This window comes from Sceloporus occidentalis, unplaced genomic scaffold (assembly GCF_023333645.1).
Source record: "Sceloporus occidentalis isolate IW3139 unplaced genomic scaffold, rSceOcc1.0.p SCAF_47, whole genome shotgun sequence".
Lineage (NCBI taxonomy): Eukaryota > Metazoa > Chordata > Lepidosauria > Squamata > Phrynosomatidae > Sceloporus > Sceloporus occidentalis.
This window is the reverse complement of record NW_028317027.1, coordinates 6,324,165-6,349,263: the sequence shown is the minus strand read 5'-3', so window position 1 is coordinate 6,349,263 and position 25,099 is coordinate 6,324,165. Positions and strand designations below refer to the sequence as shown.

Here is a 25,099-nt window from a genome sequence, read left to right as displayed (position 1 = left end):
AGCATAATGATTAAATGTCCTTTTGTACCAATAAAACCAAAATGTATTAGAAATTAACACCTTTTATTGTTTTGTAGTGTTATTATTATTGTTATTATTAGATGTTTGCCATTGTTTGAGTGCTTTTTACAGATTTTTGATTCATGACACCACCAGAGATTACATTTCAATACGCCTCCACATAATATAAGATTTGTAATACAAATTGAAATGAGCTACATTTTGCATGGCTGCTAAACTAGATTAAGCATTTGCAAGGGCAAGAAAGGAAAGAGGAAGACTCGAATAAAATGCTTTTGTCCAAGGGGTTTTATCGATTTTCTCTGGAATAATGGTCTAACAACTGCCACCCCTTGTCAATCACTTCATTATATATCTGACAGGTTGCACTTAGGCGGTGAATTAGGTGTGTGGCTTGGATCTGGTAAACCTAATTGTTGAAAAATAATAGAAAATTCCACAGCATGATGGAAATGAGAAAAAAATAACTGAATGCACAATGTTTTGTTTTCTGTCGATCAGCCTTAATTTACCCGTGGCTGACGGCTAAGTTTAGACTGTGTGCCAGAAGAAGGCTCTTTTCAATAGTAAAAGCATGTGAAATGGGTGAATCATATATATTACATATCACCCACACAGACCTTTTTTTTCCCCGCTATGTTTTTAGTATTCTTTTTTGGCTAAACAGAATGTGGAGTTGTGTTACTGGGAACAGTTTGAACAAAGTGCCCTCCTGTGTCATAGGTACAGAACCACCTACTGATTCTGTCTTCATAGGGAGCCATATTTCCACCCGAAACTTAGGAGACACAACTCCTGGGTATCAATATAAAGGGCAGGCAAACTTCATATGTAATGATAAACCATGTGTTTGACAACAGTTGGAATATGGAATGAGAGTGAGATCTATAATGTTCCTCCCTGCCATTCATCCCATGTTTCACACCTTATTCGAGAAAGTCTAACTTGAAGGTAAACCATTAATGGGAATCTAAGGTCTTGCAACTTTCCTTGTTATCTTTACCTTTTACCAAATATAGCAGAGCTTAATGACCAGTATGTAAGCAACAGCATTTTTTATGTCTTAGAAATAACTGTAACAAAGCACCGTATCTAAACTGATACTGAGCATGACAGCCTTATTAATGTCTACAAGTATTTTTATGGTTCGATATTTTCTTGTAGACGTTTGGAAAAAAAAATTGGCGCTTGACAGGCAAAATCTGTCAGAAATTCAGCTTCCTACTAGTAAATGGGCCTTTCAAGAATCTATTATTAAAGTTTGTTAATGTTTTATGTATTTAAAATGTTTCTCGCTGACATATTAAGATGTACAAATTGCTGTTCATATGTCTTCGGCCTCTTGATTTGCTCGCGTTGTGACACTAAAATGGCATTTAGAGCTCTTTAAACGCACACTGTGGGCATTTGTCACAGAAGGTTAGGACAAGGTGTACAGCTTGTGTTTTCAAAGAATAATCCAGAGCAGATATGGGACCAACTCCAGGATTTGGAATTGCAACTCTTATTAGACGTAGCTCTAGCTTTTTATTGCCCATTGCAAAGGGCGGCTGTCTTAACATAGCATGAGTAAATCTAGTTTTAAAAATGACCTAGAATTTGTGGGGTTTTGTTTGTAAATTCTTTTGGGAGTATCTCATTTAAAATTAAGTAATATTTTACCTAATTTAGGTATGGAACAGAAGGTGAGACGACCAGAATATAAAAAAATTGTTGTAGTTTACCCTTGTTTCTTCTCCCCCAATCTTGCAAAATAAGCCAGCTGCCTGGGGGAGGGAAAAGGCATGACGTAATAAAATGGCAAATAACTCTATGGTGAGGAATACGATGGGGTGTTAAAAATGTTACATTTGGCAAAATAACATATCCATTATTTTAACCCTTGAATTGAAATAGCCTTACATTTCTAACTTGTTCTCCCTTTTTGATTGTTTAGGAAACGGAGGAAAGGATCAAGGTTAAACAGCCACATGTGGAAGGAATCTTGTCTAAGGGGACAGAACTATACACCGATCAATCAGCTTCATACCCATTAAAGGTAAATAAATATCAATCATTCTACTGAACCCTAAAGTGTTTGTAAGCTTTTAAGATGTTTAGTTTCCTTTTTTGACAAATAATAATCAAAGTTCAGACCACTCACTTGCTCTAATTATACTTTCACAGTTTCCATGTGCCCACATCACAGACATTGCATTACATATATTCATATAGCGCCAACAGATTCCATAGCACTTTTACAAAAAACAGTAAAAATAAACAATTTAAAATAACACACATTAACACGTACTGGTACAAAAGGAGACAAGGGCTCTGTTCTTGCCAGGTTGCAATCCAGTACATATAGTATAATGTTTCTCTGTAGCCTGTAGTGTTCAATAAACATAGCTGGTTCACTTAAGCTACTCAGGATGGTGTATAGCTTACTCAGAGTATAGAGATGAAACTTGTGTAGACATGCTTAGTTTGATGCAGATCTGTCACAAAGTTACATGAGGATAAATTATTATTATTTATTGTTTTATATAGTGCCATCATATTCTGTAGCGCTGTACAATGGGTGGACAGCACATAACAAGTAGTATATAACATAACGATTAGACTTCAGAAACAACAGGTGAGGAGGGCCTTGCTCAAATGAGCTTACATAAGTTACTTTAGTTTTATTCCCAAGGACAAAGGCTTTTTTCATTTCAGCACAAGGGCATTTATTGCGCAGTAATGATCCTCTTTATAATTTAGGTATATTTATTTATTTGATTTGAGCTTAGAAATATAAATAACTAGGATTTTAGTTTATCCTTGTAATTTAGTTAATGTTGTATCTGGTGCTCTCCCCATTTACATACCTGGGAACTTTCTGTCTCCGGCTACTCGAAGCCCCCCTTACAGGTAGAAGGTCCCGCTGACGTCAGTGGGTGGCCCGGCTGACGTTGCGGGTGGTCTCGATGATGTCAGTGGGCAGTTTACTCCTTTTTAATGGGGAAGTGGACGGGAGGTGTTTGTGCGGCAACACCTGTCCTGCAACCCGGAGTTTCCCCATAGTGACCCGGATACCCGGTTAAGTGACACTCAACCTGTAGTCTCCGGGAGAAACCCTGAGAGTTCCTAGGTTTGCCTATTTAGGACCTGAGCCACCTGGAAAGAGCAGCTTATGGGGGCTGTGTCAGCACAATCTTCCATAGCGTAAATGGGGTGGTTAGGGAGATCTGAGGAACAAGGACAATCTGCCCTTGCCTTGGTCGCAGAGTGTCTGTCACTTCCCCTTCACCTACTACCCTTATTGGGCCTAGGGTAGAATAGGTTGATGGCTTTGTCCCAGTATTCTTTCTTTACTCCAAAAGCAATTAGGCTTTTCCACAGAACAACATTTTAAAGTAATACATTTATTGCAGTATTTCAGTACTGTTGACTTGTAAAACTGAACATAATTAGGTGTCATATGATTCCCAAAGCAATCCCTCAGTGTACCCCTGTTAATGTGACTTATGTGTACTCTTTGGCAGTCCTCAAAGCCTACCCTCTTTAAGGCCCCCTGAGGGGATATACAGACAGCCAATCATGTACAGAATTATGTCTGTCATTTCATATTCATATTATCATGTATTTTTTGGTACGGGTTGGAATTGCATTGTAATTGCCATTGCTTTAAAGAAATGTACTTTTTATAAAAAGAAATAGATTTTTTCCCGCCAAAAGTAATTGCTTGACCTCAGATGTAGCTCCTAAGGTAAACAAAAACATATTTGTGTGCATTAATATAGTAAATGTAGGCAGTGACATATTTTAGAGCTGGAGTGACACACAACTTGCCTTGGCATATCACTTATGTATACACAGGAATATGATAGAGTGACTGTATGTATGAGATGAGTGACAGTCGGTGATTTACCTATATCAACATGTAAAGTAATGTGGCTATGACTAATGCAATTGTTTTTGCTAAGTGAAATTTCTGGTGCATTTTTCAAATTAAAAAGCAAAACATGAACTGAGCTTTGCATTAATTAGAAAAAATGTTTTTCTAATATATGGATTTATTACGTTAGTTTCCTGTGCTGTACAGTACATAAGACTCAACACACACACACACACATACTAATACGGCAAGAAGCGCTTGCTAACATTATTTATGTCTTGAACAAGCCAAAAACTATTTCTTGTTTACCACTTGCTGACACAAAATTATATAAGATAACACAGTCTGACCGGTAAGGTATTTCTCTGTAGGGGATGTGGAGAACCAAGCAGCTATGATTTAACACTGACAGAAGGAAAGTTATGCTTTTTTTTTTTTGGAAAATGGACAAATGACCATATTTGCTCGATTATAAGATAACCCTGATTATAAGAGGACCCTGATTATAACACAACCCCCAAAAATGTTAAGATTAGTTTAGGAAAGAAGAAAAGGCCCTGAATATAAGACTACCCTATAAGAAAAAAGTTTTACTAGGAAATATTAATTCACATGTAAACAATTTTTTCCTATTTAATAAAAACTATGATTGAGGAAAAATGCATTTTTTGTTTTTATTTCCTTTTATTTGCCAACCTGCCGCCAGTTTTCACGTCTGCCCCCCAGATATGCCTTAAACCCCCCTATATGCCACTCTGCCTCCCTGATAGGCCACTCTGCTGCCAGATATGCCTTATACCCCCTATATGCCACTCTGCCTCCCAGATATGCCACTTGACCCCCTATTTGCCACTCTGCCTCCCAGATATGCCTTTTAACCCCCCTATATGCCACTTTGCCCCCCAGATATGGCTTATACACCCCTATATGACACTCTGCCTCCCTGATATTCCTTTAAACCCCCTATATGACACTCTGCCTCCCTGATATTCCTTTAAACCCCCTATATGACACTCTGCCTCCCTGATATTCCTTATAACCCCCTATATGACACACTGCCTCCCTGATATTCTTTTTAACCCCCTATATGACACTCTGCCTCCAGAAAGTCCATATACCCCCCCCTACTTTCCAGTGCTTCCCTAGACTTGTCCCCCGTGCTTCAGATTCCTTTGGTGTCTAATGGGGCAGCCGGTGGAGTTCTGTGAAGACAACCTCCGCTGCTGCCGGCACTTCCACCGGGGCTTCTATGAATGAGCACCAGATGGTCATGTGATGCTGGCGCTCCGCTATAGAAGCCCCATAGGAAGTGTGCCGGCAGCAGCGGAGCTTGTCTGCGCGCATCGCCCAGAGAGCAGGATCCAGGTCCCCTGCAGAGCTACGGGAGATCTGGATCTTAGTCTTCTAGTCAGACCTCTATTTGAGGTCTGATTAGAAAACGACCTCGCATAATCGAGCAAATACGGTATATCTTTAATCGTGTTGCATTAAGGAAATCATAAAATAAGAATTATTTGGAAGAACCATAGACAGTAATCTTAGTAAAAATGTTCAATGCCAGTCAGCTGATGCAAGGGCCCCCAAGATATTGTCATGTAGAAAATGAAGAAAGTATAACTTTGCCTCTGTATAAATCAGCACAACCTTGTATAATGTGTAAAGTGTAGTTTTATGCAAAAAAATCGAATTGTGGTCATAGACAGATTTGTAAATAGGTACAGTAGCTCCCTACATCTCATATAAAATGTAAAGATGAATTATCAACATCCTGAAGTACGTTTTAGCACTGATGAATCCACAACCTCTATTCACATGAATCCATCAATGAGTCAAAATAAGACATGGGTATAAGTGTTGTTACACCGCTGTTACAAAGAGCCGTGTAAGAAGAATGCAGTTGAAATTCACACATAATTTTTGGGCTCACTTTTTTATGTTCTGTAATGTCCAGTTGGTCCACAACCTTTCTATATTTTTGGCCCATGCATGCGCAATTGTTTTTACTGTAAGGGAACATCCATGTGCACGCCAATTATTTACCGCCAATAAATGCATAGGATGAAATTCTGCATCTTTGCAAATAAAAGAACCAGGATTTTCACACATGATTTACTGTTCAAAAGCTTCTTTGGGAAATTCCACATAATTATAGTTCTTATTTATAAAATATACACATAAAATAATGTTTATATATTTTGTTTTGAATATGCAGGTTTTGAAATGTGTCTTACTTTTCCAACATTTAAAGGAATAAATGAATACGTATTATCTTCTTAATGCTTATGGGCAAAATCCGATGAAATACTGTCTGAATCAGCAGGCAAAATACATTTTCATAAAGTGCTTAGAAAAAAGGGAAAATAGGATAAAAGTAAGGAATGTACCTTTTTAGTTTTGTGTCATAAATTATTTGTACGTCTGCTACCTCATCGTCTGCAACTATGACTTTGGGCAAACTTCTTCACCCTTTCCAAATGAGTCTTTCAAAAGAAACTAGGGCTTACAGCGATTGAGTTGGCACAGGGGAGTGAATTAGGATTGTGCATTTTAAATCAGACTAGTAATTTCAACCTTTTTTGCTAAGGTTTCCATGCGCAATTCTTTTTTGTGGGCTCTTTTCTAAGGCTCAACATAAAAGGAATGAAAAACAACTTAAAATAAATGTAATCCTTACTCTCAGATATTAGAAATAAAAATTAGTAAATGTAATAGTGAAAAAAAGGTTTTTGTCTTTCTGTAGAAGATAACTGCAAGTTATAAAGTATTTGGATATCTTGTATTTTATTACAAATTAGTTTGCCTTTATCCACCGGCATCCGCAAGTCTTTTCACAGACTGATTGCTTGTCTATGTAAAACTCAATGATGAGCACTTCCTAATCATACACCTCCAGTTCTTGCCCCCTGTTCATTTACTATGCAGTGGAGTCTTACTGCTGTTGTCCCACTCCGCCAATATCTGTGATTTTCTATCTTACACAGTTTGCACTGCGTGGTGTTCCCTTATATAAGAACATATCCCAGAGCTCTGCTTAGTGTACCCCAGGGAGAAAGCATACAAATGGATGCAAAGAAAGAAATATGGATGGATACGAAAAAAGAAATATAAATGTCAAATATCTGTATTAAGATTCAGTGTCAATACAGTTTAGCAATTTACGTTTTAAATAGAGCCCATTTAAGTATTTCTGTACCTTTTTGGATTTATATATATGTATTTTATTATTTTGGACAGCGTAAATTAGAGCACTTGAACACAGAGTGGAAGACAGTGGATCTATTACTACAGGAATTGAAAAGAAAGCCAACTGGGCCAGCTCCTGGTAAGTGTCATTCATTTCAGTAATGACTGATTGAACAAGAACTTTAAGCACTTTTTCATAAAGTAAAGCATTTAGTAAAATTAAGGCTTTTGTGCCATATAAATATCTATTCTGAAGACTGGTAATCATCTGAATGAATATCAGAGACTCTAAGAAGTGAGTATTATTTGAATTGATGCCCAATAAAGAACAGTTAAAAATCTGGTGACATAGAAACAAATACATAGAAAGAAAGACAAGAAGCAGATTCTAGAGAGTTGGTTGACAAGAAAGACTGCAAGCTGGATATTCCACAAAAATGTCCAGAGACATCCTTTTTTTCCCCAAGCAGTGGATAGGTTGGCATTTATGAGTTGGTCCTCAGTCTAATCACTCATGTCCTTCTAGGTCGTGGACTTCTTCATAGTAGGAGGCAAGGAGTCCATAGTTCCATTTCACACTCCCACGAGCAAGTAAAAGTATAAACTTGAGTAGTTTGGCCAACCATAGTCAATAGCTTCTTATTATTGATTATATAACTATAGGTAAATTATTACAGACAAACATTGTTCCTTGTTAAACTTACATTTAGTGAAAATTAGCATTATTATTATTATTTAGATATGGGGTATATGAGCAAAATGTGCACTGTTTATGGCTGAATTTGCTATGTTTACTCTTTCATTGTAGGTGTTTAAAATGTGTATTCCTCTGTAGCTTTTTATGAGACTGCCTTTAAATAATTATATTGGATTATCACACACAATATGTAATACCTGTCCAACAAATGTATTAAATGTTCATGCTGGCATGTGATTATGGAATAGTGTATAGTGTATAATTCCCAAGATGTGAAAAAAAAGCAATAGAAGATAATACAAATTCACATTTCATTTATTTGGTCCATTATGCAGAGATCTGATGACTACAGAGATAGAAATAAACCTTTAATAGAAATTCTAGATGTCAGTAGAATAAATATATTTGGAACTTCTAAATGAAAACATAGCTTTATAGATAAGCACAACAAGAAGTTGTCGGCTGGATGTGGCACCATGCACTACTAGGTTAGACAAAATCAATAATCTATGTTTCATTAGTAAACTACAATCATTTTTAAATGCTATGTTATAGATTAAAAGATAATTCATACTGGACAGGAATGCACTTTCTAAAGGCTGACATTTTCATTAATACTTTTTTTGGAAAGATTTTCTAACAAGGAAAGCAGAGACACAATATTGGATTGGGGGTTTCTCTACACGTTATTGTAACTTTCAGGACTGTAGTTTTGTCCCTACCAAAATTTCACATTATTTCACCAAAATAAAGGAACAGTCCTTATGTCCTTGAATTGTATGTTACAGCTTCCTATTATGTGAAGAAAAATAAATAAATTGCCCAAAGATACTTAAAAAGGGAACATTTTCAATCGTATCAAATTACCTACAATACAACATATAACAATATTGATCATGCCCTAGTTACTGTGAACATTTGATTTCTTGTCACTCTATAATGATCAATACTTATAAAAGATATTGTTACATTTAAAACTTAGACTTAAAAAAATAACTCTTGGCAATAACATTTGTTTCTGACATCAAACCACGGAAGCTGACAATTTTTGAAGTTTTTGTATCATTGGCATTTCAAACTAGAACATTTCACTTTGCTGTTCTGGTTATTTGAAGGTCACAACTCTGCTTTATGAGTTTTCTTTTAATGTAGCTGATAGCAAGAAGAAGCTAAACAACAAACTTATTTAATAAAGCTTTCAGATTCAATGTATCTGCCGCATAAAACTCGAGCAATCTTTGGAGGTCATTCACAGCATGCCGTTCGACACCAACAGGGAGAAGTAATGAAAAAGAGCACCGATAACATTAACTCTAAATAGCTGCATGAATGAACTGACGATATGCAGCAAAAGATGTTCAGAACAATAGCACGGCTCCTGTTATATTTATTCATAGGCGTTAACGTCCATAAATCTTGAAATCTGGCCTATATCCCGTGTTATGACAGCCGCGCACAGATCATCTAACATTAGTCACAGTTCTATATTGTGTAGCTGTACGTTCAAAGACACCTTAGTCTTAGTTCATGGGAGAAACACGACTTTGAAGATGTTTCTGGAATAAAGATACTTAAATCTTGGTTGTAAAGTTAATATGTTTGTAATTATGTTTCTGTCTTTATCTCTGACTGGTAATTTAGGAGTTGAAATGAAAACATTAGGAAACTGACTCACCAAATATTAACGGGTATTCAGATTATGACAGACTGTATGTCAATCTCTTCTAGATGTACAGAATATAACTGCAACATTCATATAAAATAATTGAATCAATAGATTTTTCAAACATTGGCAACATTGCTCTACATGTGCATTACGCTGTGTCTTAAAATGAAATAGAAAGATAAAAGATACTTACAAATAAATACATTTATTAAGAAATGGCCTTTTCATAGTCAATTGTGTTACAAGTAATACAAAACCTAAACGCATAATCTCACATAGCGTGAAAGGTCAACAACTGTTGGTATTTGTGTAAGTCAGAAGCTCTCCAGTCGTATCTATGCAAAGAGACAAAATTACATTATATTAATCGTACCCTTTGCCCATACGTATAAGGAACTTGTGTTCAGTTTGGGGGAACAATTTCAAGGAGGAGTGCTTTAACTTAAACCTGTGTGAATAAAAGGATGATAAAAGCTTGTGCTGTCCACCTTATCCAACTGGCCTGTGATACCTCAAATGTAGACACAACTCTGGTCATATTTTCAATTTGAGTTCGGCTCATATTTCTGGGGCCTATTACCTTAAAGCAACTTTAAATTGTCACGGACTGGGTCCAAGCTGATGGCAGAAGGACCCAGCGCGCCCGATGGTTGTTTGCAAGAGTCTCGATGCAGCAGTGGAGTCTGGGGCAGGGCCTGGTGCAGGGTGACCACACTCACCCAGGCGTTGAGCACCTAGGAAGTGCAGCCAAACACCAGCGCCCTGATATGGCAGCAGATGTAGTCCAGAATAAAACGAATCCTGCAGGCACCCAGGAGCAGGCATGAAGCATATCACACTGATCACGAGCAGGATGCTGCAGGCTGGGAGAATGAAGGCTAAGCAAAGGGTTAATGTAGCAGACACATAACACAGCAAAGGAAAGGGAGACCAGGCAAGAAACATGATATAGAATATACATGAGAAGTGGCTAGAAACAAGATATGAATAGAGCAAAATATAAACAGGCACTAGACGAGGAATAAACATAACTAGACAAGACATACATAGTACAGGGCACAACAAAGGACAGGGAAGAAGGCAAGGAACACAGGGGAAGGAGTGGGGAGCCGGAACCCTCGGACGCTTCTCCTATAAGCAAGGATAGGACATATTAACAGGGACATGGGGAGAGGAGAGAGGAACCGGAATCCTCAGATGATTCAAGGAAGAAGGGCAAAGGTACATAAAGACACACAAACATGACTACAGAAACTAGCCTAGGACTACAAGATAACTATTGGAGATTTCGTCACATGATATGGCCATAGTATGCTTAGCCCACCACTACGCCAAAGTACTCCAATGACGGTGGGTCCTAACGCTAATCCCTGCTGACAAGATACAAAACAAACCACACATGTAAACCAAACACAGCACAGAGACATACCTTAGACTGCAGACTGAGACAAACAGAACACAGGTGGGGCACACCTAATAAAGGAAGCAGAGCTGAAGCAAAGAGTCGGAGCAGAAGCAAGGAATGGAAAATAGAACAAAGCAAAAGGAAATCCAGGAATGGATCAAAGCAAAGCAGAGAAACTAAAGCAGGACAGATATGCAGCTCCGCAGCCTGGGCAGACCGTGACATAAATTATGAAAAAAATGATCGTCAGTCCTCATAAACTATAAAAAAAACCAGATTGTGTTACAAGAAGTCAAGTTATTTACAAAGTACATTTATGACTTATGACTCAGTACAGATTCTTTATGACCTTATGGGAACAGAACCACAAAAAAAGAAAATGTTATTACTCATTTGCCTATTTAATTTTGCTTTGCAATTCTTCCATCTGAGGAAGAGACCTTGTCAACTTCAGCTAAAGATTCCATCTACTCTCGGGCTTTTACAACTAAGTCCATCTTAATGCCTCATAATGCGTTTCTGGGTGTGTATTATATAATAATCGATGAGATAAGTAGAGGGATTATCTAACATTTTTTAAATCCATCTGTCATATATACTCTAGTTGCACTGGTGACCAATTTCCACTCTTTGCACCAGAATCAATTTTTATACATAAACCATCCACACACACAGAATGAAGGAGAGATTAAGTGGGAAAAAATAAAATTGTTTTAATCAAAGTTTATTGACATAAAAGTAAGCTTTAACTTCATTAAGTCTCTTTAGTCTGTTCCAATCATAACTATGAAGTCTCACTTTAAACAAGCACTGCTTCAATAATGTTTGCAGATTTATGAGATAAAAATCTCAGATATAATACACTATTCCTCTATTTTAGGGCACTTGAAGACCGTGTGTATATCAATTTTACCTAGAAGTTTTGGTCTCAATTGTTTGTATTTATTATATACAAGCGCATAAACAAGATTTTAATGTTATTTAGTATGGCAGATTGAAAATTAAACTGTTGTGTTACAGCATAATGATATCAGCAAAATGTGCGATCATTAAGTATTAATCTTATGCCGACCTAATAAAGATTTCATTTCATTACAAGGTAACACTATATTTCAATGGGACATAATTTCCCTTGCTAATTATACATGTTACCTGTTACTTTGTAGAGTTATTATAGCTAATACCAGTTACATATGATATCGAAGCTATGAGCTAATTACACTATACTTCTTATTTCAATGGATAAATTATTATTGTTACTTGTTACCATAACACTCTGTAGAATTCTATGATAAAACTGTTATTTTATCCTTTTGATGAGATGTACAATTCTAAAATGACTTACATAAGTATTAAAATTGATACCCACACTAGCTTCCAGATCATGATACCTATTAGTTTTGCCTTTGGAGGGATACTACTGATGACATATGGCAGAATTCAATCCCTTACAGAACCACATAATCATAACAGCTTAATTGATGAGAATGATGGATAGCGGTAGGTGAACACAGATAGAAGCCATCCACATATATTGAGTTACAAAGGCAAATCCCCAAATCATCTTGACAAGCTTCTGCTTTCCCTTATGCACATCTCTTTACTCTGGTAGACCACTGGGCACAGAATCGAGCCGCACTATGGCTCTCTCAATAAAGCAGTCAAAACTGGTATTATGGAGGACAGCCAACAATTGGTTTATGAAACAAATACAGGTTTTCTTGTACTGTAAAACAATGTTGTTGAATTGGACCCACACATTTGATATTCAAAAACCATAACCAATTCAAACCAGGTGCTTGAATGAACCAATTTGAAAAGGTAGGCAATATTGAATCAGGATCAGGTTGTTTGGCTGGGGTAGTTAAAACTAGGCTAGGAAGTTACCGTATTTCCCCATGTAAAAGACGCACCTTCATTTTGGGGCCCCGAAATTACACTTCTATCATGCCCAGGTTCCAGGATGAGTGTGATGTTAGGTGTGCTGGAATCTGGGTATGCCTGGGCATGATAGGAGTGTTATTGCTGTTGGCAATCATGTATATTTAATATAGAAATCACACTCCTATTATGCACAGGCAGCCAACACATGCACATCACTTTCAGTCTGCCTGTGCCCTGCCCCCCTACTTACAGATCCATGCTATCACACACACATATTCATTCATTCCCTCATTCACGCAGACTCATACACCCTCTCCCACCCTTACCTGAACTGCAGATCTTCCAGTGCCGCTTGCAGGCTTTGTTTCCCTCTGCGTTGCTTGAACTCTGAGTGAACGTCTCTTGTCCAGCCCAGGAGAGCAGCAACGGAGTCATGTGATGTACATTCACGTGACTCCCCTGGATTCCTGTGTATCCTCGACGGCACAAGAGACGCTGCTGAGCAACACAGAGGTAAGCGGGGAAAAAAAATCTACAACCACTGTATAAGACGTACCCTGTTTTTACACCACACATTTTTCAAAAAAGGTGCATCTTATACATGGGGGAAATACGGTAAAAAGACAAAACAGTCAGAATTTAAGTGTGTAACAGTACAAGTACTTAAAATAAAAGGAAATGTGAAAATAAAGAAGGGACATACAGGTGTAAGGGAAGGGTGGACATTTTCCAACAAAAGCACATACTGTTGAAAGAAGAACGTTTTGCTTCACTGAAAATCACTTTGAAGTAATTGGAGATATTTGTTATGTGTGTGTGAATGTGCCCCTTCACACATTATCAAAGCTTGAATTAATTTTACCCATAGAGAACTGGTAGAAAAAAACAGGCACAATGTCACCAATCACTACCCAGATGCTTGCCATCCTATTAAAATAAACTGCATATGAATACATCAAAGCAAACCTCCAAAGGGCAAATTTTTAATTGACTTCTCAGTTTACCTTGAAACTATTATCTAATCTGAAGTGAAGTGTAGCATCAGTGTAATTAATCTTGCAAATTCTGCAGCGTTCCAAGCAGACCTTGGTACCTGATAATAGCAATCATGGGCAACTAGGGGGCACGTTCTGGAGGCATGCCATGCATTTCAATTTCAGAGATGTTCTAGCATGGCCTACATATTTTGTCTCCTGTTGACTTTGTTCTTCTTCGGGCTTTAGTACAAGTCTATTAACCGAGACATTATTCTTAAACATTAAAAGTAAATTTAGTAGTACCACTACTCCTCAGAACAAATCTTTGTGATTTTTTTTTTACTCAAATTACAATATGCACCTGAAAACTAATTAAATTTAGCTCCTATACCTTGGGTAATAATACAAATGTTGCAATTTAAGCCATCTAGGTAAGAGTTGTTTTTTTTTAATTAAAAGATCACACATTTTCCAATCCCTGTAAAACAGAATGAAGAAAATAAATTCACTTGACAGTGGATATCTAAGTTAGCTACATTGCAATGCTAAAAATATATATCAACTATAGTGCATAAAATGCACTATATCATATATATAAGTGCACAATTACTTATTAATAGCAAGACCCATTTATTGGTTGTTCTTGGCTTATGTCGCCACCAATTATGTGATCAAATAACACTTAGATACAGTATGTGAAGACGGAAAGTCATGTCCTTTTTGTTTGCAAAACACCCTTTTTATTACCATAGGAGTTATGGTTATGTATTGTCTTTCGAAATATTGGATTTGCTAATTATAACCAATTTGAATGTATGTAATTTACAAAACTATAACCCATTATTTCATGTCCTAATTCATGTTTTTTTAGTAATTTAGATTACACTAATTTAATTTAGAAAATCATAATATTTTCACTTACTAAGTGTATAAAATTAATATAATTTGTTCAATTTACTAATCTAATTAAAGTGCAATACAAAGGTTTGTAACTATTTTTAAACATATTTAGTACATGCAGCTTATTTACCAGAATGTTAACTGGCTAATATTATCGTATGGGAATATCACACAATTTAAGAGCAGTGTTGCAATGGAACAGAAGTAGTTAGCACTTTTTTGTTTTGCGGGAAGCGACATCAATGTAATTTCCTTAAAACACATCCCAACGCCTACATTTTAGAATCCACTATTCTAAATAAACAAATAATCTATAAATTAATATAGATAGATAGATAGATAGATTGATTCTCAGGATCTGCTTAGTATCACCATGCTGGCTGTTGCTGATTGTTGTTAATTGGTTCAGGCAGCTTTTGTAAGGGTGGAGTGAGCAGAGCACTTCGGGACAGTATTTTGATTACAGATCTCAACTTCCTATAGGTATAAAGGTAAACTAAATATCTCTAAAGAAATTGTACTGTTTGACAAAAAACATACAAGCTACTTTTCATTTCATAAATGAATTTGCTTCCTTCTCGTGATGATTATTATGATTATCATGCAAACATAGAAATTACAGACCAAAGTCTTAGTTGACTTAACTTTTGTTTGTTGATTATTGTAGACACTACTTCTTTGCGGGCCCCATGTTTCCAAAAAGTATTTTAAACAATCCCGTTGAAGCAAATTTTTAAGGCACACAGTTTGGTTTCTTTTGAAAGACAAATACAGTATATATACTGTTCATTGTAGTTATAGATAATATTTAAGTATATTGCGAGTCTAATATAAAGATAAAACAAGCTATTGTTTATGGTGTAAGAAATGTGTTAATGTCCCCTCACCCCCCCCCAAGAAGAAAAAAAAATGAAAATCCTGAAATCTTTTAATTAATGTGGCAGGTGCCTGGCTTTTCCCTTCACCATGCTGTCACAATATGATTCATACATCTGCACTATGAATATTTCATCATCCTGCAGTGTCTGAAAAGAAGTCATATAGCAGATTTTCTGCTCAGTCTTAATATTCAGATGAGTGCTGTGATTGACTTAAAAAACTCTTTGAGATATATGTTGTTTCCAAACATGCTCATCAGGGACTTTTTGATGTACCTTATGTTAAGCATATGACATCTTGAGACACCTGTTCTCATTATAATGCTCAATTAACCCTTAACAAGCACAGATCTCAATACAGTTTTTATTGTCTGCTTTCCAGGGATTTTCAGCATTTTTCCATTTCTAAAGAACACTCATATTGTCAAATAATGTTAAAAAACGTATAGATCTTTTCTAATGTATGAGACAAGGACATAGGTACAGCTTTGCCCTTCAGTTTTTTTCTAAAACAAATTTAACTAACTACTCAAAGGAGTGTGGATATGTTTAATTGTTAATTTATGCATTCAGTATATGGACTAATATTGTGGGCATAATATTGGCCCCCAAATGCAAAACAACCACATAAAGACTCAGATTTCCAGAATATCGTGTAGTTTAAAAACAGCAGTTACTTAAACCCTTAAGGACAATGGGCGGTCCCTAAACCCATTGAAAACAATGCTTTTTGAGCCTGTACATGTACGGGCTTTGTCATTAAGGGGTTAAAACACTGAAAGACTGGTGTGGTTTTTTTTAGAGCTTTATGATCAAGGTAACTATGATAATGGTGAGCATAGTTGTCAGTAGCTATGTGGAAACTAATGAGTGATCTTAATATGGTGTCAATAAAATGAATGTAGTAATATTGAAGATGTATCTCCACCCAACAAGTTAATTTCATTTCATAACTGTGAAACATTCTTTCTTGGCTTTCAAATAAAGGGTTGATTGCTAATGAGGTATACATGGCCCATCTGTCGGAATCAGTGGGTAGTAACAGATTGGGGAGGGGGGCAATACCTGAGAAGGGTTCCGTTTCAAGTCAGAGATGATAATCAGAGAAGACCAATCCAGGCTTGGCTATCTTTTTTGGATCCACCAAATAATTTTAAGTGGTTTGACTAGAATTCCAGTTATATTTTATTTAATATTCATTATTTCATTTTGTTAAGTCACTATGAGATTTAAATGACTGAAGTCATATTATGACAGCCACTGGACTGCTCACATTTCTTAAGTGAAATTGTTCCTCATAGAGGATTCCTCTTTCTTGGAACTGTTTCTGGTGCTACCACATAAACAGACTAAGCAACTGCCAGTTACCAGTGGTTATGTCCAAAAAACATTTTAAATGATCCGTTTAGAAAAGTTACTATTATATTGTCTGCATATAAGTATTACATGCTATAGCATTTCATACTTTAAAAGTAATAACACTGTTCCCATACCTGGCATTCCCAATTAATAAAATGGCAAAATGGAAAAAAAAGAAACAGTAGGTACTTTTGTTGCTTTCATTGCATCAGGTACACTTAGATTTATTTATTTACTTATTTATTGCAGGTCCTGCTCAAACTGTGTCTGTGGTTACTCAAACTTTGGTAACAACAGGAACAACTGAACCTGCAACGGAAATGCCTTCATCACTTCTATTGGAGTTCCCTGCACTGGCTGACTTCAACAAGACTTGTGGAGAATTAACAGACTGGCTTACTCTGCTTGATCGGGTGATAAAGGCTCAAATAGTGACTGTTGGTGATGTGGAAGAAATTAATGATATGATCATCAAACAAAAGGTAAAAAAAAATGTCACTATAGAACAGTATTATGTTGCATCTGGTTGAGAACAGATAATAATTGGCCATTACAACAATAACAGCATTCCAATTAGAAGTAGTCTTATTGTCCTTAGAAGTTCTGCTGCTATTTGTGGTCTATTCCGCAAATCCATGAGTGAAGGTCTGTGCAGCAGAGAACACGCCACAAACGCTTCCTGTGCAGTCTGCATGCCCCCTGCATGCCCCAGGGCATGCATAGCACTCGACAGAAGAAGTGTTGGGAAAGACGTGTGCCGGCAGCTGCACAGACCCTCGCCTTTATAGAAATAGCAGTGGGCAATTGGATTATCTTTCTACGATGGTCTAAGTTTAAAGACTATAAAACTATAAAACATATTTTCGGAGGAAATAGACTGCATTTGTATGAAAATGATATATTTGAATAGTATATAACCGTTTTGATTGATGCTCATTAATGGATAAAAAGAAAAAAATCCTTGGAATAAAACTTGAGAGCTTCTTGGTGCACAGAAATAGTTTTATATGGTGATTGTAGTGTTTCCCAAATTGCTGGTTTACTAGAAGAAGTAATTTCAAGGAAGCAAAAACTAAAAATATAATGTTCTTACATAACAGTTTTCATCTAGAACATGAGATTCCTCTTCAAACCTATATAATATAAATATTACTCACTCTCTTCTTCATAAGGAAGATATACGGTATGTTTAACCTGGCTAGTTGTATCTGGTAATGACCAACCAAATTATTCTGTGTGATGACAATCAGTCTGTTGAGTGCAGGGCTAGTTAATTGTTTTCTAGGGAGTCAATATTTTATGGAAATCAATGCAAATTAGTTTCACGTCCCAGGCAGCCTCAACATTGAAAAATGCTCATAATTATAATACTTTATATTACGTATGTGCTTATGTACTTTAATATACATTCTTCAAGATGTTAAAAGAAAGAACTTCCTGTAAGGGGAAGCCGCAGCTTCTCCATGGTCCAACATTCCACACAAGTGATTGGCCGCTTGTAGCACCCATTCAGGTGCAGGAAAACACTACCATTGAAATAAATGGGAACACTTTGCACAAATGCACACATGGGTCTCCTTAGAACCCCTACAACCCTTGCTGCACCAGCACTGGAGCTGATTGGCTGTGAGAATACCAGGTGGCACGGGATGTGTTCGGCTGAAGAGAAAATATCTGAGGGTCGGAGAAGGGTCAAGTGCATACAGGGGCCAAACAGAAATGCAAATCAGTTTCACGTCCAAGGCAGCCTCAACATTGAAGAATGCTCAAAATTATAATACTTCATATTATGTATGTGCTTATGTACTTTAATATACATTCTCCATGGTGTAACATTCTACACAAGTGATTGGCCGCTTGTAGCAGCCGTTCAGTGGCAGGAAAACACTACCATTGAAATAAATGGGAACACTTTGCACAAATGCACACATGGGTCTCCTTAGACCCCCTACAACCCTTGCTGCACCAGCACTGGAGCTGATTGGCTGTGAGGGTAGGGAAAGGGTCAAGTGCATACAGGGGCCAAACAGAAATTTAAAGAGACCTCTCAGCTATCCTGTTTGTTAAAGCGCATGCGATGGCGGAAGTGCCCCTTTAAAAAGTGTTCTTACAGAAGCCTGTGTACATTGCTGGAATTGAGTGGGGTTCCTTCTCCTATGTAGAAGAAGTGTGAATATAGCTTTGTGATTGAGTTAATCTTTTGTCCATCTCTTATCCCCAGGCATAGATGATAATTTGGGGGACGGATTTACAACTTAACTGAGAACTGGAAAATTCCTATTGTAGTAAAGGACAGCTCATTCAACTATAGTGTGTTGCAATATAAAGTTACATAAAAGAATAAATCTCAAAAGGGAATTTAGAGGAGGTCTATGAAACAATGTAGCCTATTTCACAGCCGAGAAGTGGTGTGTGTATCACATTTTCAAATGCTTGAACAAAGCTGCAGTAACTTGTAGTCAAATGTTCAATTTCAGTGGGAATTATTGTGCCATATATAATTTCTCAGTCATTCAAGGCACATTTGAAAATTCCATTCCATTACTGTGACTATAACCTGTAATGTGCATGAAAATAAGTCTAACAATGGGTTTTATTCTTATAAAAGTATTGTCGACTTTGTATTGTATTGAAATAAGTTCAATATTCTTTATTAACATTTTGTTCTGTAAACCTTGGTCACTTCCATTTAATCTCTGTGCTCCCTAGATCCCTTCCTTTAGCAAGTGCCTTATTCTGGCATTATGTTTCCCTAGCTTTGGACCTTATCAATAGAATTGACCATTTTTTAATGGTATAAGCTAATTTACCATTTTACATCTGTATACATTAAAGGCGATTCTTGTATAAAATAGTTTTCTCCTTGAACGTACAAGTTGTATGCAGTAATGTAGGTTAGCATTGATGAAAATGTCCTGCAGACCTGGAGGTTGCCTTTATTGTCAATTCTCTGATCGTTTGGGTCACTTTTCCCAACTGAGTTGATTCTCTATGGCAATGCTAATGAAGTCCATAGACTTTCATTAGTCTGAGTGTCCAGTTTAGGATTAAGAGTAAATACTATTGTAGGCAGTATGGAATTAGGGTGTTTGTCTAGTCGATTGTGCTAAGATAAGAGAGCTAGAACACCTACAAACAGCTTGTATGCAGCTGTCTGGAAACATTATTTTATGCAAAAATTAGAACTGGGTTCAAAATAAAGACAGCTATATTTATTTTGTAAATTTATATTTAATCTGATGCTAGCATTTAAAGAATTGGTGGAAGCTCCCTTTAGGATTATTCCTGGGAATAATATATTGTTGACAGTCGAGGGAGATCAAGATAATGAATAATTTAGGAACTTTAAATTAGGTACATCTGTATGAATTTCAGCTTTAGACAAGTCACTCAGTCTTCTAATTTGATCATGTTACTTAGTTTGAGATTCTTACATTTTTGTATAAATATAGGTTATATATATATATATTACCTTTTCTAGTTCCTAATTTTAACAGTACATTTTAAATTCATGAATGAACACTTTACGGTAAGCTTAACTTTGTTCACGTAGCATATTATGAAGGCTGTTATTAGTTGGAAAAATATGTAATACTTGAAACTAGGAAACACGTTTATTTTCTAATACACAAGCTCCAGTCTGGAGCCAGGATAACTACAAAGAATGCATTGAAAGCAAGGTCATTACAAGGTCATATGTCTTTCTCAACTTGATTTGCAGTATGGCAATTTGTTCAACAGAATGTATGGCCTTTCCTTATGGTTAACAAACGTGAAATGTTTAAACTCCTTACCTTCAACTAACCACTGTACCATGGCAACTGTTGATGCATGTCTTAATGCCAGTGATGAATGTTGCTTCCAATTTTCTGCTACTGATTTCTTGTCCTCCATGTAAAGTCATGAGCGGATGGAGGTTAAACATACACTTAACAAGACAATGTTTATCCACTTTGGTATGTAGACATGCATTTCCTTCAATGTGCCGGCGAAATATGTTTTATGATGAACTAGTGTTTTGGTAGTGAAATTATTTTGTGTTACTCTTCTTGCCTGGCTGTTCCAGCTGATGGAACTCACTCATCTTATCAGAAGGAAAGACCATTCACATAAATTGTCGTAAACTAGAGCCAGCATCAGTCAGAAGTTCACGTGCAATGACCAGAAATGATCTCTGCTTCCAGATCTTAAATGTTATCTTGGTAGAATGTTATTTATTAGAAGATTTTACATTGGATACATTGCATTTTCTTTTAGTTAGAAACTTACCACCCTTAACTTTGCTTTATAACGCATTCATGTAAAATGATTTGGGGCTTTATTAGGCATATTGTTGTTATTTATTGTTTTTTATAGCGGCACCATATTCAGCAGTGCTGTACAATGGGTAGACAGGACATAACAAGTAGTATATAACATCATAATTCAATTTACAGAAAAAAACAGGTGAGGGAGGCCCTGATCAGAAGAACTTACAATCTAGAGTATCCAGTGTTAAATTAAAAGGATTTTATCCAGAGTTCCATATATTTAATTTAAAAAGAACACAAACTATGCATCAGTGATACTTTTGAATATATTGTCTCTGATGTGATAAAAAGACCCATCCGTAGTCGATACATTCTTTAAACAATTACTCTTTATCATTAATAGAAAATAGAATGTCATTTTTAAGGCTTATACTACTTTTTTAAGCGTAGTACAGTTTAAACTTAGGCTCACAGCTTCATTTGATCATTCTTGTTATTTATTTATAGGACAGACAATTTGTGAAGTGTGTACGTATAATGCACTGGCGGCATTTCTGTATTCACAGACCTTAGATTATTTACTATATATACATAGCAGGAGGTGATTATATTTGGAGTGGTAAGAGTACTAGAACTAATTAGTTCCTGGGAGTAAATGCATGCAATACCTTAGACAGTGATTAACATACGCATAGGTATTTTCTTATAAACCGATTAACATGCAAACCCATAGGTAATAAAGCAACACAGGTATTCAAGGCCACTAATTTGAGCAGTTGTGAAACCATAAAAACAGTTTAATCAGCTGTTTAAGATCTGCATTTGCCAATGTGGGGTCTGTATGTAAATGGCTACAAAAGAAGATAAAGGACTTTGGACGAAAGCATATCCAAATTTCGCGAATATGGGGATAAATGTCGTTGACACATAAAAAAATATAATCTTAGGAAAAGTCAGGTATTCAAGGTTACTGTTTTCAATGGTGCTACTACCATAATAGAGTTTAACCAGCTGAGTTTGTCTATGTCGAATCTACATGAGGATAAGCATTTTTTCCACTTAAAATGGAATGTAGATCTATCTATAGTCGTATTTATCAAACAAGCAGAAGCCCATAGTAGCTACTGGGATATTTAGAATTTATAAACATGGAACTGCTTGCAATTTCTTATGAATATATTACTGAGAGGTTTATCTTATAGTAAACAGATCCTATCATCACATTTATTAGTATAAATGTCTTGTTTTTAAATTATCTTTATTATGTGTTTTCTACTAGACATGTTAATTTTAAGACAACCCATCAGCCAGATTAACAATGAGGCAAAATGAGTATTTGCTCTAGAGCTCTTTGGGGACATAGGGCCTCCCTGTGTGTGAATGGCTGCCATCAGACATCATGGGGCCCTAAAGACAGGGCTTTCCTTCCACCGCCCTGCCCCATGCTCCTCCCACTACCCAGTCCCACTGGGCTCTAGTGTCCAGAAAAGAGTTACAGGGCCCCAGTCCCTGGAAAGGGGGCATCTGGGTCTTAAAGCCTGGATGGCACCAGTCTCAGGTGGCAGGTCACAGGGGCCAATGAGAGTCATGTGACAGATCATAGAGAAGAGGCCCCTGCCATTTCTGGCCACATACACGCGTACAGCTTGTACATCACTGATGGTGGCCCTACATGAATGTGTGCGTGAGCATGATATACCCTACCATTTCCAAGTGTCCTTGTTTTTTGAAAGAAAAGAAAATGTTGTCCATTAAAATAACATGAAATTGATCTGAAATATAGTGTAGATGTTGTTAATGTTGTAATTGACTATTGTACATGAAAAAGGCAGATTTTTCCTGTAATATCTTTATAGGCATACAGGCATGGGTATGTTAGTGTCTGTGTGTCTAGGTATGTTAGTATATTTGAGTATTTTAGTGCAAGAACATGTCTTTGTATGTTAATGTGAACGTCTGGGTATTTTAGTGTGTTTGTCCAGATATGTAAGCATGTGTGTATGGGTATGTAAGTGTGTCTGTATGGTAATAGACTTGTGCATTCGTATTCGGGCGAACATGAAAACGAACACGAAGGATGCGTTTTCGTTGTTCAGCCCGAATACCGAACATACGAACATGGTGGCGGCAAAACCTATACAAAGACGAAGAATCTTCGTGTTCGTCTTCTTTTACTTATCTCCCTGGTCCCTTCCCCATGTAGCCTAATTTATCTATGCAGCATCGCAGGGGTTAACGGGAGTGGAAATCCGTAGGTTCGACGTCATGAGTTAAAGGGCCGTGCGAATGACTCTATTAGTCGCCTGCAGGGGCCTCCTCTGGCATCAACCAATTGGTTGATGCCAGAGGAGGCACCTGCAGGCGACCAATAGACTCACTCGCACGGCCCTTTAACTCCTGACGGCGCAACTTGGCCTGGGGAGACCATGGTCTCCCCGCTCCAATAGTTAAAGGTCCGTACAAGCGACTCTATTGGTTGTTCGTATGGGCCTTTAACTCTTAGAGTGGGGAGACCAGTGCTCTCTCCCGGCCAAGTTGCGGCACGAAGATTTTAAAAGTCTGTACGAGCGACTCTATTGGTCGCCAGCAGGGGGCTCGTCTGCCATCAACCAATGAAGTACAGGTGCACTTCATTGGTTGATGGCAGAGGAGGCCCCTGACAGCGACCAGTAGAGTTGCTCATACGGACTTTTAAAATCCTGGCGCCAAAGCTGCTGCTTAGTGCGTACCGCGTACTCACAAATGTTCTACTCGGTGAATGGGCAAAAAGTCCCACAGAAACACTACAAAATCTTGTGCAAAACCTTCCCTGAAGAGTGGAAGCTGTAATACCTACAATATTAATGTGTATGTATTTAGAATGCAATGTCATAAAAGTCCCTGTTGGTGTAATGGTCAGTTGTCCAATACTTTTGTCCATAAAGTATATATACTATATATGTACATATATATATATATATACAATTTTATTGCACCTTTACAACTCTTAATGAGATATATTAAATCTTCACTAGAAAAATTGATAAATATGAGCAAACAACAATCTGAAAGACTTTGTTACGTAACCTAATATTTTTTCAGTAATTAGAATTAATGTGTTTGTGCATTTAGAACAAACACTCCCAAAGAGCATAACAATTAGGCAGCCTACAGTGCAAGTAATGATTCTGCTTATTATTTTGAGCGACATTAATCTTTACAAACATATAGAAATACTTTCATAAATAGAAAATATTGGGTGCTTCATGGATTGGGTTTTCATAGCTTCAAAACATATTTATATATATTAATATCTCTAATTTCGCTTTTATAAGCCTTGCAGCACATAATATTTTAGAAAAGGTGAAAAACGCTCTTAAAAGAAAAAAAAATGGAAAACCATGCATTGAGACTAAATAGTAGAGCAGCTTTAGCAAATAGAGGTTAGAGTAGGTGAGCTGTGAACAACATAAATAAATATAAGTAAAAATAAACATAAAAATAAATATAAAAATAAAAATGTGTTTTTACACCCTGTGATTCAAAGTTGCAAAAAAATGTATACTTATATTTAAGTATCAAAATTTTTCCAGATGATATGGCTCACTTATATGGAAAACAAAAGAAACAAGTAATACATATATGTCCACAGAATAGGGTAAAATAGATGGTAAGATTCGTTTATTAGTACCTCAGTGCTGTCTTTGAGTCCAGCCCTGTCTAGCCATTGGTAGGATTTCCCAATGTCAGCCACCTCAGCTATTTGTTGATGGTACATCCCATGCAGGGTCCTGATTTGCCATGGTACTTCCTCTACTTGATCTTCCTTCCACGTCTGACGCGGGTTCCGATATTCTCTCAGCAGCTCATCTTTGAATGCCACGTTACTTATGTACTCCCAGATGCTTTGGGTTTCATCCAGGACGGTGGCTTTGACACTTACCAGACCACACTCACCTTCTTTCCGACTGGTGTACAGTCTCTGGGTGTTGGACTTGGGGTGGAAACATCTGTACATTGTGATATATATATATATATATA

General features: G+C 36.8%; 1 protein-coding gene across 1 annotated transcript in view; it reads left to right on the top strand.

Moving 5' to 3' along the window:
- Positions 1-25,099, top strand: part of LOC149289279 (dystrophin-like) — an 874,963-nt gene that overhangs the window by 538,009 nt on the left and 311,855 nt on the right. Inside the window, 3 exon segments of the mRNA XM_089490922.1 lie at positions 1,958-2,059; positions 7,115-7,202; positions 17,052-17,323. Coding sequence (XP_089347048.1) covers positions 1,958-2,059; positions 7,115-7,202; positions 17,052-17,323 — 462 coding nt within the window.